The sequence below is a fragment of the Pongo pygmaeus genome, chromosome X, assembly GCF_028885625.2.
Source record: "Pongo pygmaeus isolate AG05252 chromosome X, NHGRI_mPonPyg2-v2.0_pri, whole genome shotgun sequence".
Lineage (NCBI taxonomy): Eukaryota > Metazoa > Chordata > Mammalia > Primates > Hominidae > Pongo > Pongo pygmaeus.
In genome coordinates, this window is record NC_072396.2 from 104,664,655 (window position 1) to 104,680,248 (window position 15,594).

The 15,594-nt window shown below is 40.7% G+C and overlaps 1 protein-coding gene across 3 annotated transcripts; it reads right to left on the reverse strand.

The window, feature by feature from the left end:
- Window positions 1-1,516: 1,516 nt before the first annotated feature.
- TSPAN6 (tetraspanin 6) lies at window positions 1,517-12,534 on the reverse strand. Of its 3 annotated transcripts, none has more exons than XM_054470929.1 (10): window positions 12,490-12,534; window positions 11,865-11,933; window positions 9,312-9,625; window positions 8,076-8,264; window positions 7,695-7,769; window positions 6,443-6,541; window positions 5,917-6,051; window positions 4,996-5,079; window positions 3,250-3,357; window positions 1,517-2,477 (listed from the first exon to the last, which is right to left on the reverse strand). In XM_054470929.1, exons 4-9 carry the CDS (start codon window positions 8,085-8,087, stop codon window positions 3,289-3,291), a joined length of 474 nt encoding a protein of 157 aa, XP_054326904.1. In that variant the 5' UTR covers window positions 8,088-8,264; window positions 9,312-9,625; window positions 11,865-11,933; window positions 12,490-12,534; the 3' UTR covers window positions 1,517-2,477; window positions 3,250-3,288. The 3 variants fall into 3 exon arrangements, with proteins under 3 accessions (XP_054326904.1, XP_054326903.1, XP_054326902.1); XM_054470928.1 differs by having other exon boundaries at window positions 9,127-9,625; XM_054470927.1 differs by lacking the exon at window positions 11,865-11,933 and having other exon boundaries at window positions 9,127-9,625; window positions 12,490-12,533.
- Window positions 12,535-15,594: the final 3,060 nt, after the last annotated feature.

Genomic DNA, 15,594 nt, shown 5'->3' on the forward strand with positions numbered 1-15,594 from the left:
GATTCACTGTTATCGCCCAGGCTGGAGTGCAGTGGTATGATCTTGGCTCACTGCAACCTCTGACTCCCGGATTCAAGTGATTCTCCTGCCTCAGTCTCCCAAATAGCTGGGATTACAGGTGCTTGCCACCACACTCAGCTAATTTTTGCATTTTTAGTAGAGACGGTATTTTACCATGTTGGCCAGGCTGGTCTAGAACTCCTGACCTCAGGTGATCCGCCTGCCTCAGCCTCTCAAAGTGCTGGGATTACAGATGTGAGCCACCATGCCCAGCTGAGAGAAAACTTTTTTTTTTTTTTTTTTTTTTTGAGACGGAGTCTTGCTCTGTCGCCCAGGCCAGAGTACAGTGGCGCGATCTCGGCTCACTGCAAGCTCCGCCTCCCGGGTTCACGCCATTCTCCTGCCTTAGCCTCCCAAGTAGCTGGGACTACAGGTGCCCGCCACCACGCCTGGCTAATTTTTTGTATTTTTAGTAGAGACGGGGTTTCACCGTGTTAGCTAGGATGGTCTCGATCTCCCGACCTTGTGATCCACCCGCCTCGGCCTCCCAAAGTGCTGGGATTACAGGCGTGAGCCACCATGCCCGGCCGGGAAAACTTTTTTAAAAACTCTAAATATAACCTTAAAACATTCTTCAAAACCACTGCAGTGAAAAATATGTATTTGAAAATTGCTGATAATCCTTTAAATATTTGCTTCTTTAATCTCAGTAGCCAAAAATCTGATTTGCTGTACTTGAGTCACTATTTTTCAACTTAATTTTCTTATCACCTTATCTTATGTCAAAAGTCACACATGAAATGTTTTAATGGAGAATATCCTTTTTCTGCAATAACTCCAAGCATTTTAAAACACATACTCAAAATTCATGATTATTTAACTAGTAGTTTTTGCCCAGGTTTTTTTCTAACTGTAACTGACTCCCCCTTACCATCAATTCAAGGACTGTGGCAATCAGACTAGATAGGTTCTACTAATGGATGTATAAAGAGACTCAAAACCAAAGAAATAATTCCCTGACTTCAACTCAAATTTTAGTAATTATTATTTTCCTTATTAATTTCCCTATTATCCTGAAGATACAGGTTACATCCCTCCCTGTACAACTTTTTAATGCAAACTATACAATCAAAAAAGTCTGATCTCTAGGAGATAGATCAGTGCTAGGAGATAACCATATGCTACTTTATAACATGGAATATAATTTTTTTCACAGAGAACAGTTTTTTTTAATATTTGCACTTTAAGTTTTTTTGTTTACATTAAGTTCTGGGATACATGTGCAGAATGTGCAGGTTTGTTACCTAGGTATACATGTGCCATGGTGGTTTGCTGCACCTATGGGAACAGTTTTTTTTAAACAAAAACATTATTTTTTTTAATACAGAGTTAAGGCCACAGGCTTATATTTCACATCTAAAAACAGTACTCTGAGTAGAAATGTAGGGCTTAGCTTTCTCAGTGGAAAACAACAACCACCCCAGCAGATTTTCTACAAGTTAATTTAAACACGATCTTTTTAGAGGAAAACAGTATTTATTGTATAAGAGTTATACTTATTAATCAAAGGCACAAACGAAAACTAAGACTTAAAGTTGACCATAATATTGACAAGTCATATCAACCTGGTACCAGCTAAATTTAATGAAGATAAGTTCCGCTGAATTCCTAAGGAAAATACAATAATTCCGACACCATTTAATAATTAGAAACTTTCAAACAAGAGGGAAAGTATGAACATCATAATAAATGCCTCGATTTGGAGGCAAAGAAATGTAAGTTGTGTGCTGAAACCTGACGTATCACAGAACATCAGTAGTTCCTTTCAGTCTTGGATGCCTTAGACCCAAGGCCTTAGACTGTTATCACCATCTGGCAACCCTGATGAGGGATGCCATCTATTGACTGACTGAAATTAAATTACACAATGTGACTCTCTGCCTGTCAGCAGAACAGAGAGTCATAAAACATTTTAACTTCTTGGTGCAAATTATACAATCAAACCAGATAACCTTGACTGGGAAGGAGCCAGTTCAGAGAGGTCAATTTTCTATCACACTACATCAATAGCAAAGTCAGAGGAATCAATTTTCCATCTTGTAACACTACATCAAAATAGCAAATTCACAGTGCCTTCCAAAGGCCCCCTACTAAGAAAAATAACAGTCAAGAGGAACACAGTATTACTTCATTTACAATTTACTAGCTCTTCCAGTGTTTCAGGGGGATATAGGGTTTCAACGATCTAACATGAATAGGACAGAAGGTGGACTTAGAACATAGCAAACATACATCTTGATTGAATCAGCCCACTGCGAGCACAAATCTTGATTGAATCAGCCTATTGGTGTAGTTTTAGGTCTACATACATCTTGATTGAATCAACCTACTGGTGTAGTTTTTGGTCTATCAGTAAGTAGTGTCGTCAGTTCTCCAGCCAGGCAACTTTCTAATTCACAGGGGGGACCCTAAATGTCCTAAAATTAAAGAAAAAAAGTTAATGTACTTGTTACCCAAATTTCAACATCTGTATTTGCTTACATACATTCTAATCTATTCCTGCTAATGAAGACCTTCCTATGTGTTCCTAGTCAGTGGCTCAAGTAAAATGCAAAGTGTGCCCTAGGGATCAATTCAGCCAACAACAGTTCTCACAATATTTTACCAGTCAAATACTAACGCCATTGAAACACATGTCTTTCCAAAATCTGGTTCCTTATTAGACCAGATGAGTTTACGGTTTTAACGATAGCCCACCAAAAACATCTTTTTACCAAGAAAGCCACACTCTCAATGACTGATTAAGATTGTGGTAAAAGAAAACTAGGAAAAGGACTAAGGAAAATGTCAATATTGGTGAGGAGCAGAGTGCACCTGCCAGGGAACCTCACAAATAAGGTCATTATTGGGATTCTTTGTTTCTCCTCTCTCTAGGCCGAAACATGTTAGAAAAGGGACCACTTATGATCTTTGGGCTGACATGTGTATGCAAATATATAAACCCACATGGGGAGTCTTCTGTTGCATAACTGTAGAGAGCATGCATAGATAAGCTGTAGCTAAGTCATTACTTTCTGACCATGCCCTGTGTATAGAGACCTAACCTGCCTACACAGGGCTTACATAGCACCAGCTAGATTTAAATATACTACTAGACAAGACATTCTTGGCAAACTTAGTCCATGCATCACATATACAGGCTAGAATAAATATCAACACTAACAGAGCTGAGGACCAAAATGAACGCACCTTAAAGGTAGAGAGGAATAGGCCCGCAGATACATTGGGTTACACTATCTCATACTGGTTATTTGTTATGGCACGAGAGAGGCAGTAGGCGAGAAAGATTCCAATCAGCTAGAAATAAAATAGGAACAAAATTAAATACACAAAAGAGCTTGAAGACCTAAGACTATATTCTCCTCTCACTTGTAATTCGCTTATGATTTTCGTCCTTGAGTTTTTCTAGAGTTATGTTTAATACTCTGCAGCATCTAGATCACATTCAAAGAATGTAAGTGAAGTTTTATTGCCACTATGACCCAGAATTTCACAACTCTCACCAAAGGAAAATCCAGCAAACTGTCACTCAAGGAAAATACAGTCACGAGTTTTGGAGAAACTTTTCTTACTCTCATTTCCCAGAAAAAACAAAGACATGGTTTTCAATAAGTATCTTAACAAGTGAAATCTCCATCAGTGAAGGCAGAGATTTTCCTGGAAAGATCCAGAGCAATGCTACAATAATGAAAATGTTCTAGAATCCCTGTACTGTCCGATATAGTAGGCAGCAGCCACATGGCTACTAAGTATTTCAAATCTCCAGCAAACTGAGGTTTTAATTTTATTTAATAATTTATAACAATTCAAAGGTGGCTAGTGGCTACTGCATTAGCATAGATTTAGATATAGCTTTGCTTGCTTCTTTAAAAATATATTAAGACTAAACTTGAATTAGTTTTATTTCTAGTGTTTAATATTAAAAAAAATCGTTCAGAGCCACAAAACAAACTTCATGCTACAGTGAGAAACACAACTTGGGAAACACAATTTGATCTACAACGTGGAATCAACCCCAAACAACTGGTGCATAATGAATGTGGGGGTGGCATCATCTAAATTGTAGTAAGTTGGAACTTGTATGCAACTCATCAGGCAGTTGCAGACCAGAAAAGATCCTAATAACATTTTAGAATCTTGACTGACCGCAGAGAGAACCAAGGTTCCTATCTAATGTTTTGTTTCATGAACTATGATACTGGAAAGTTGCCATAACTAAGAGGGCACTGAGTCTTTCCACAGTTAACTGCTTTCAAAAGATATGTACTGCTACAAGTTAATTCTAAATCTTACTTTTTTTTCTTCTTTTTTTTTTTTATTATACTTTAAGTTCTGGGATACATGTGCAGAACGTGCAGGTTTGTTACATAGGTATACACGTGCCATGGTGGTTTGCTGCACCCATCAACCCATCATCTACATTAGGTATTTCTCCTAAATAAAGTATTTTTATACTGTGACCAGTAACAGAGAGTTTTGTGAAAATGCGACTTCCCTAAAAATGTCCTCATTATCCAGTCCCCTGAAGCAAAAACTTACAAGCCTTAAAAGTGAAAATCTTGCTGCATGCAGTGGCTCATGCCTGTAATCCCAGCACTTTGGGAGGCCGAGGTGGGCAGATCACTTGAGGTCAGGTATTCAAGATCAACCTGGCCAACATGCTGAAACCCCATCTCTACTAAAAATACAAAAAAAAATAGCCAGGCATGGTGGCACACACCTGTAATTCTAGCTACTCAGGAGGCTGAGGTGGGAGATTCGCTTGAACCCAGGAAGTGGAGGTGGCAGGGAGCTGAGATGGCGCCACTGCATTCCAGCCTGGGCAACCGAGCAAGACTCCATCTCAAAAAAAAAAAAAAAAAAGTGAAAATCTTCTAGCTTACACCTACAAGAGGGATGGGATGAAATATTTCCTAAGTAACTACAAAGACTTACTTGGAAGCAAGCAACTCCAAAGGAAATTCCTGCAACGACTCCCATTTCTGACTCTATAATGGTCATCACCTTTATAAAACAACCCTAATGGGAGGAAAAAAACAAAGATTAAATACAGCACAAGCAGCCTGTGCGTTTCTTTATGGTAATAAATACTTTGATCATATAACTCTGCAGAAAGATATATTTATGGTAATAAATACTTTGATCATATACCTCTGCAGAAAGATGTATGTATCATAGCCTTTGATTGTCATTTTATTGAAATCTACTCTCTTCCATATGCTCTTAACAGAACAAGTAATTATTCCCAACTATTTCCACCTTCTGGATTATATATTTAAAAGTGTTACTTCACTTGAACCCAGGAGTTCAAGGCTCCAGTGAGCTATGATCACACCACTGCACTTCAGACAGGGTGACAGAGAGAGACACTGTCTTTAAAAAAAATACTAAATAATAAATAAACAAAAAAGTGTTACTTGCTAGCTGTCTGAACTCAATTCTTACCCGCCCTGTCTATTTCAGCTTATATTTAAAAATTAAAAACTGGTCGGGTGCAGCGGCTCACGCCTGTAATCCCAGCACTTTGGGAGGCCAAGTCAGGTGGATCACAAGGTCAGGAGATTGAGACCATCCTGGCTAACACAGGGAAACCCCGTCTCCACTAAAAAATACAAAAAATTAGCCAGGCTTGGTGGTGGGCACCTGTAGTCCCAGCTACTCGGGAGGGTGAGGCAGGAGAATGGCGTGAACCCAGGAGGTGGAGCTTGCAGTGAGCCGAGATCATGCCACTGCACTCCAGCCTGGGCGACAGAGCGAGACTCTGTCTCAAAAAAAAAAAATTAAAAACTGGGTCAATTTTGCATTCAGTTAAGTCTTCAAATATTGTCAAATAGAAAGTTTTAAAAGGCACCTTACTTCATTGTTTACTTTGTCTGCATCTCTCTGTGGAGTACAATCTTCAAGTTTACAGCAACTCTTAGGAAATCCTTTTTCTGAGTAATAATTAGTATCTGTCCAATCTCTATAATCGGTGACACCACAACAATGCAACTGAAAAACCCAACAAAAGCATTTACTGTTTATATTACAACTTTGTAGTCAAACATTTAACCTAATATCCTCTATTGCAATTTGTGCTCAAAACATTTACTAATCTCAATGATCTCTCTCCTCAATTGATTCAAGAGATGAGCATTGGGTCCTTGATTAGCACCACACATGACAGTTTTGTATTGGCCTTACTTTACTGCTATAGTTGGTACTAACTGTACCTGGACTATGATGTAAGTGGGGAAGGAAGAGAACAGGTGCACATGTGAGGAAAATGAAACACGTCACACTTCTTTCCCCTACAAGTGGATAACATCTAGTAGCCAGACTCTACTCGTTTCTCTGAGGCAACAGGGAATGTGTTCCCCTCTAGGTGGTGGTTACCACTTACCGTATTTTGGATCTTGTCTACTGCATGACTTCTATAATCTCCTGTAGAGTTATACTGCTTCAAAGCCTTCTCATAACTATTCTTAAAGCTGTTCTTAATCTATAGCAAAGAAACACAATGTCAGTAAGAAAATCCTCTAGAAAGTTCTTTTGGTTTCAGGTCAAATAAGTTCTCGAATCTGACCAATGGTTATATCTCTGACAGTAGCAACATACATGGTAATTAACTTCCATGGTACAATCCTGTCCTCTAAGGGATATAGGTTAGCTGAGGGGACTACTAAGCAAAACATTAAAATACACGATGAGAACCACTACAAGTTCAAAGTGCTGTGGGAATATGTATTTATCTGAGTGGCAATGCAGTATTGCTGTATTCTGCACCCTGCTAATTTTTCTCCACTTTAAACTGAGTACAAATTCGATGCCTATGGAATTTGTAAGCTACAAAACCTCACTTTGGGAGGCTGTGCTACCACTTTATGAGAACTCTCATTAATGAGCCTTTACTACTCACCAAATGATATTTAAACAACCCCAAGTTTACCTGTTTTCTAATTCAGTATTAAACTTTTTTTTTTTTTTGAGATGGAGTCTCACTCTGCCACCCAGGCTGGAGTGCAGTGGCGCGATCTCGGCTCACTGCAAGCTCCACCTCCCGGGTTCACGCCATTCTCCTGCCTCAGCCTCCCGAGTAGCTGGGACTACAGGCGCCTACCACCACGCCCGGCTAATTTTTTTTTTTTTTTTGTATTTTTAGTAGAGACAGTTTCACCGTGTTAGCCAGAATGGTCTCGATCTCCTGACCTCGTGATCCGCCTGCCTCGGCCTCCCAAAGTGCTGGGATTACAGGCGTGAGCCAACGCACCCGGCCCAATATTAAACTTTTGATGATTTGCATTAAGTATATCCAATCTTTTCAAAATGCAAGGCATAAGAAGGTTATCAATTTTGTGCTTTGAATATTTTCCTATCAGTAAAGTTATAAATTGTACTATCTCCATTTTAATAGGTATCTACACACAGAAAAATGACAGGGAATATAAGTAAGTAATTTTCTTCTGGTGACTATCAGTCTTCACAATTTTCTAAATTTTCTTTTAAATTAGAAGTGGACCAGAATTTTTACAAGAAGGCCATTATTGTCAGCTACAGGTTTAAATACAGAAGTCTGACTCTTCTACTTAAATAAATCCATTTTTATCTCTCAGAGAATAAATGTAACATGCTAAGCTTCCCTAATTCAGGCTTACCTCATGTCTGAAAACAAATCCTACGATGGCAGCGACCAGTTCGACCAAAAAAATGAGAGTCAGAAACATTGCATACTGCAGGATAAGAAAGAAAAGTCCAAGTCAGCATAAATAAGATATAGCACAACTGCAAAGGGAGTCAAAGAAAAAATAATGGTCGCCTTCTCAATTAGTTCATCATGTTTTCATTGAAAAGGGCAGGGAAAATAACAACATGTCTATTTTGAAAGTGGAAACTGGCAGCTGAACTGTGACTTGATAAGTTTTCATAAGGAACAGGAAAAATTGTAAAGGGCCATGGCCAGTTCCAAGAAAGGAATTCTGTAACATACAAAACTTTTCTAAAACCAAGAATCAATTCTAATGAAAACTAGGACTCACCAGTTTTAGCATCCATGCAGAAGCTCGGCAGGTAGCAAAACAACCAAAGGTGCCCAAAAGAATAATGACGGTACCAGTAGCAATGAGCACGAAGGGGACATTGGTGGCCTTCTCATTTAAAAGAGAAAAGTAATTCTCCAGGCTCACCTTGCCCCAAATGCCAACTGCAAGAAGGATAACGCCAGTGATCTATGTGGGAATTCAGAGAATACAAACAGTTACGTACTGTGTACAGCAACATCTTCAAATCACAATGCATGAGGTATTTAAGTCACAATAGGTGTAATATGCTGGGATACGGCAGACAAGGGGGAAGAGTAGAAAGGGTTAGGAGGGGATCTGCACACAAGAGCAGGCTGTGTACCAGGTATCTTATCAAAATTCTTAAAATTCATCTTTTCGTGTGTAAACACAAGCGAATGGCATATTTGCCCTAGGGATCAAAACTTCCTTAACTATCTTACTCCAACCTTAGGAAGAAAACCTTGAAGGGGGAAAAAAAAACCGTGATTTTATGAGTTCCAGAAACTTCCCCCGTCCTCTCCAGTTAGGGATGAGCATAGAGTACAAAGGACTGGTACACAAAAGCAAGCCCAAGGATAGACTGGCGGGAGTGGAGGCATACCATACTTACCTGCGAAACACTCCTCTCTTATGAAGCAGTGAAAAGAAAGACACTATTATGCAAGTGAGCCCTCAAACGGGCCGGGCAAGCCTTGCTTGCCTCTGCAAAGGTCCAGGGTCACCGTCTGCGTGCTCTGGGGGCTTAAGGCCCCACCTCGCCTCCCGTATCGAATTCGAACGCTGGTACGTCTGGGTCCCAGCTCAGCCTGTCGGCTGCCTTCGTCCCGCACTCCGACCCCAGCGCCGGCGAGATGCCTGAGCTCTTTGCTCGGGGCCCAGTCACTGGTCGCCGGCGTCGGGGTCCCAGGCGCGATGGCTGCCCAAACCCCACACCATTCCCGACCTGAGCTCCCGCCGCTCAGGGTCACACCCCCCACACCTAAAAGCCCGGGATCCCCTGCCGGCCCCAGGCGCCTTCGTCTCTCACCCAGAAAATAAAAGTGTAGATTAGTAGGACGCTCTTGAAACAAGTAATGACTGGTTTAGTCTGCAGTCTCCGAGACGGGGACGCCATGACTAGCCCGAGACCCTGCACCACCGCACCGGGCGATCGGAACACAGAGAGCGAGACGCGGAGTCCCCGAGTCTCCCCGGAAACTGCCGAAAACTTACGAGCGTCCACAACTGAGAAGGGCCGGAAACACTGTACAATTTTGTAGAGGGTAAAGTACGGGAGGCTGTCCGGAAAGTGGCAACAATTTCAGAGCGCCCCCTGCCGAAGGTTACCGAAAACTATATACAAAGGTTCTAGTGTCGGAAATTTCATAGGTCTTCAAGTGGAGCTTTCTTCATTGTTTTTTTTTTCTATCCTAAGGAATCTTTCCCGCCCCCCACCCCTCCCCTCTCCTTATAACTTCACCATATTGTTTCTATCACCAGCAGAGCCCGCAGCGCTCTGAGATTGGGCCTCCCTGGCCCCTGCTGCCCTAGAGAGAAGGAAAAGAATGAAGAGGTTAAAAGCGACCTAAGAAAATACATGGGAAAATACCCACAAGAAATATATTTGCAAAAAGAAAGCGGATTGCAAAGCAATACATACAGTCACGTGTGCTTAGACAAAAACTGAAAGGAACAGTGAAATTTACCTCTGGTGGAATTAGGCTGATTTTTTTCTCACTTGTGTGCTTTTCAATTTGTGAACATTGTTTTATGTGTTAGGAAGGGGAGATATGAATCGAGGAAAATAATCACCACTTGTTGAAAGAATTTCTAAGCTAGGTATTAAAGATAATAATGACTTTAGAATTTCCCTGCAGGACTTTGCAAAACCCCAGTATTCCTCTCCTCTTTTATCCCCTAAGTAATTGGAAAGTTGAGGGAAAGTATTTTTACATAATAGTGAAATGTAAGTTCAGCTATTCGCTGTAAACTTTTAAAAAGAGAGAGTGCAATGGAAAATCCCTGGTGAGTGTGACCTTCTCTTAAATGTTAAAACAGAAAGGCACTGTACATTCCAGCCACCTGGTTTTTCCCATCAAAACCCAGCTGATTACAGAGAGATTAAAACCTAATGTTATATATTGTGAACATATTGGTCTATGTTGTTACAGCACAGGAGGTGTGTTAAGGTCTGATTTCTCAACTAAAGCATCAGCTCTTTGAGGGCAGAGACTGAGTGTTAAGTGAGTATGTGTTATCTCTAGAGGAATGGGGTTAGAAGGCTATATCAGTTCCCTATGCAATCCAACCCTTCATCATTGACACAAGCTTAATATCACAAGTGGCTATTTACTCTATTGCCATTGCAAAAAGACCTGCATTTGTGGAGGAGAGATGAATACTCAAACTTTTCTGCTTGAAACGTTGCTTTAAACATACACCTCAGGACCAGAACACAGGAAAGTTCCATTGACTTGGTCACACAGAGCTTCCCTGTGCTTCGAATATTGACCTAGGACCAGTTCCTGTAACATCTTGCCAGACGTCTGAGGTGCAAGGCAGCAACTATTGGAAAATTAATTATTGCACTGCCAGGCTTTATACTAAAATTTTTACTAAAATTTGAAAGGCCTAATACACAAATACATGGAGAGAATGGATAAGTGATACATCTACATACACCTTCAAACACTTTGAGGTAAAGTCGTCAGGAAATAGCAAATATTCAACATGGTGGAGGGGGTTGTCTAAGTATATGCAAAGTTTTCTCCCTAGGCTAAATGACCCCAACTGAAGGGTTCTTATACTAAAAACAAGGATCAAGGGAAGTCTTGATAACTTGTCATCTTAAAGAGATTTCTTGTCATCTTAAAGAGAAGTTTCTCTGAAACTTAGATTTGTACTATGTACTGGAAGGGATTTACAATGTGAGCCCAAGAGCAAAGAAATATGTCTGTAGCTGAAGAAAAAACAAAATAGCAAAGCAAAAGCCACATCTTATTTCCAAGAATGTGTTGACTTTCCTCCTCTCCCTTCCTCTACCACTCACAACGCTGCTTTGTTTGAATAACACTTGGTGCCAAATTAAACCAAATGCTGACATGGAAATTCATATTCCTATGGCTACAACACCTTGCACCATTGCCTCCTACTCTGCTACACCCACTTCCATCTCCCCACCCCCACAATGCCACCAAACCCAGAAATTCAATTTAGTTCAAACCTAGGCCTGGGTCTGGGTACAAACCCAGACCAAAGGGGCATCTAATCCCATTTAAGGCAATTTAAGAAGTATTTCCCTAGGCCATTAGATAAATGTATTCTTTAAAGTATTAATAATGACTGTGATAATGAGCATTGACTATATACCAACCACGACTGCTAAGAGCTTGATACACATTACCTCATATGCACACATCACAAGAACCCTATTATGAGGTTGACACACCTAGCACCTTCATTTTACAGATGAAGAAACAGGTTGAAAGAGGCTAAGTAAGCTGCCTAGGACTAAACCTGGGCAACTTCTGTGTCTTTCATCAGAAATGGGGCCCACTTTGTGATGAAACATAGCTGCTGTTGTACATACGGCTGCCTCTGCGCAGAGTAACCTGAGTAAAGATTGCTGTTGCACAGACATTTAACCTAAAACAAGGACTCCTCGGAGCCTCTGAAGCTTAAGAACCTCAATGATTGCCCCAATTCTGCCTTGCACTTGGGGTTTTTTGGTTGAATTTGGCTTTTGCCTTCACTCCAATAGCCCAGCCACCTAGGAAGTAACCCTACCTGCCCCAGAGTGGTAAGGCAGAGAGTTCAGTACTTTTTCTTGTTCAGCCTCTTAATTTCTCCCTCTTTCTGAGCACAGAAACACAATTTGATGCCAACAATGCAGGAAAAAAGGAAAATACTTTAAGTATTGTTACTGCTTGTTTTACATGGAACATTTAGTAGTCCCCCTTCCCAATTAACTTCCTGTAACCTTCAAGATTAGGTGTAAATATTTTTCATTGCTAGATATCAGGCAAGGGAAATGACATAAACAAGGGCTCACTGTTAAGTCAGACCTCCCTTGTGCCACCTCCAACCTCCCTCCATCCCTACCAAGCCCCTCATCCCAATACAATCTCAACTGATTTCCTACTGCTTTTCCAATGTGAATTTTCTGCTCTATACCAGGTCAGTATGATCAACCCCCCAAATAAACAAGTCCTATTCCCTAGTCTCTGCCCACCCTCATCTTCACTCATATTTTCTGCTTCTACTGAATATCCAGCTCAATCCCAACTCAGTAAAAAGTCCCTCCTCCCTCACCTCTTTCTCTAACACCATAACTGTCTTAACTACACACTCACTCCCATTAACTCAGCGCTTTAGTCAATTACTGCAATATCTGCTTTGCATTTCTACTTACCTATTCTACATCCTACCGTCTAGATGTTCAGAAACTACTGAAGAGCTAGTGTGGCAGGGCCCCTATGCCCCCTTTTATACTCTCCTCAGTACCCTAGGACATAATGCCCAATTGATGAGTTCATTTTCTGCTCAGCCAATCCCTGTTGAGCTGATTGCTCATTGAGGTCATAACTGGTCTCTGGGAGCAACCACATAGTAATTACTCAGGATTGATTGTTGAAATTAAATAAAAAATTAAATGTCTAAGCCATCCCAGTATCACACTATAATAAAACAGAAAAAATTAAATTGAGTACCTAGATAATGTCTTGGGACATTCCTACTCTCTCTCTTAGGAACCACTAAAATAATAATAATAATAAAAAACTGTATCGCTGAGAGTACATCTTATCTCTTATTCACGTAATAACTTCACCATTTTCATTTTCTAATCCCTTTTCTAGCATCCCTTCAATTACCTTTGGCTAAGTGCCTATCATAGAATTTAAAGGCACATCCTACTTATTTTCTTAATATCTCATATTTTATGTTACAGTCATCAGATACCTCATTATTTAAACAGTTAATTCATATGTACAGTTTAAAAAATCCATTTCGTTAATGGAATATCTCTTTATTTCTATTGTCTCTTGTGCATTCCCATTCTCCTTCTCTGAAATTCTATTCTTTGTCTATTTTTATTCCCTTTTTTTTCCATCCACTCCTTTCAGATGCTCTGTAAAACCTTTACTCCCTTTCCATCCCTGATCTTGCCTTTTTCAAAAAAGCTCATAATATACAGTTTGGGACACATAGACATGATAAATACTTTTTTTGTTTGTTTGTTTTTTTGAGACGGAGTCTCACTCTGTCGCCCAGGCTGGAGTGCAGTGGCGCAATCTCGGCTCACTGCAAGCTCCACCTCCCGGGTTCATGCCATTCTCTGGTCTCAGCTTCCCGAGTAGCTGGGACTACAGGTGCCTGATACCACGCCCGGCTAATTTTTTGTATTTTTAGTAGAGATGGGGTTTCACCGTGTTAGACAGGATGGTCTCGATCTCCTGACCTCGTGATTCGCCTGTCTCGGCCTCCCAAAGTGCTGGGATTACAGGCGTGAGCCACTGCGCCCAGCCATAAATACTTTTAAATGGTATTAAAATTGACAATTCTATGTCCATTTTCTAAGAAAGTTGTTTCTAGTCTAGCCTTGTTGAGCTTTCCTGAGATCTCAACTAGGGAAGTCAGTTTCCATATCTAATATTTCGTAAAACAATACATTATTTACTGCTGAGGGGCTTCATATTAAAAGTCTTAAAGTTGAAAATGGTACTGAACTTTAAAAAACTTAAGAAATTGAGTATGCCTGGATGCTGTCAGTCTCCTTATCTACCTTTGTCTTATCCTCCCAACCAAACCATAGAGAGAGGTGTTTTATTTTACTTTGTAGCCTCACAGTATCTAATGTTGTGTTTTACACACTGAGTATGTGCTGCAGAAACGTTGGGGTTATTATAATTAACCTCACTTGTTTTGGGTGAGCTCTTTATATTATTAATCCCAATGCTTTGCAAGAATGCTGTCTCTCTCCTCTGACATATCCCCTTACTTTGATCTCCCTATGATTTCCATATTCTCCCCCTTCACTTTCTTCTTTAACCTCTCTCTGGAACCCTTCTGGCCCACTCCTTCAAGCTTTCAGTGGGATTGAGGCCTTACGCAGCATCTTCACCCTGGCATGTGCTAGGCTTTGTGTTGGATGGCTGGGGATATGAAGAAGACTAGGATAAGGTTCTTGCCTTCTAAGCACTCATAGTCTAGTAGGAGTCAGAGATAAGTAAAGAACAATGCCAATAAGTGTGAAAAGTCCTAAAATTGAGATATGTACAAAGTGCTGTGAGAGAAAAGGAAGGCAAAGTTAACCATCTTGGGCTGGGATGGGCTGGGGGAAGCTTCCTAGCAGCAAGGGTGGGTAGAGTTCCAACAAGCCAAGAAAGGAGGGAAGGGACCATAGAGCAGAGTGAACACGTCTGTGCAGAGGCTCCAGGATGTGAAAGGAAGAACAAGAAGCTCAAGGAAGAGCATGAGGCTGAGGGTGTCCAGAATGAGGAGGCATGGGGTGAATGCTTAAAACTAGGCTAAGGACATAGGTGGGGTTTGCTTGTGAAGAACATGGTATGCAATGCTAAGGAACTCAGACCATTCGCTATGCCAAGAGGGAGCCAGTGAGGGGGGTTTAAGAAAGAAAAAACTCTGGTAGAATGTATTACTTTGCTTGTTCCCTCTCTCTCTCATATTCCTCTCTCTCTCTCTCTCTCTCTCTCACACACACACACACACTCACATACTCAAACACACAGACACACACATTTAATATATTCACTATTTTCTCACACATGAGCTTAAAATAAACTCCTATATCTAATTTTCTGGCCCTACCCTATTTATTCAACTTTGTTTTCTATCTCTCCCTTAAACCTCTTAGCAGTTAGCCTCTCCCTCCTCTGACCTAAAGGTGAGCTCTTGTTGATGGCATTTCCTTTGCCTGAGACTAGACCAAGGCCCACCTCTTCTCAGGTGACCCCCTCCTCTGACTTCCTCCTAGAGTCCTTAAAGTCTGTAACACAGCTTTTGGCAGTCTATTACCATAGGCAGTTGTATTGTTTTCTAATTGATTGTGTCCCTCTTCTCTCCCCTACTAAACATAAACTCTGGGAGCTGGAGAGTAAGCTCCATAAGATCAAGAATCACACATTACTTGCTCACCACTGTATCTGCAGTGCTTAGCTTATAGTAGATGACCAATAAAGATTCCCTAAACACACACAATTGTAATTAAGAACATGCTTGTTTGATGTCTGTCTCCTCTGTTCCATGAGGGCAGGGATTTTTGTGTGTTTTGGTCACTGATGTTTCTCAAATACCTAGAACCATATGTGGCACATAATGGATGCTCAACAAGTATTTGTTGAATTAATTATGGATTACAATGCCTGGGATTTTGTCTGTCTTGTTCACCACTACATCCACCACTCTTGACATGGTAGATACTTGATAAATTTATGGAATGAATAAGGCCATGACGATCACGTCTTCTTCTTCTTTTTTTTTTTTTCTTCTGAGACGG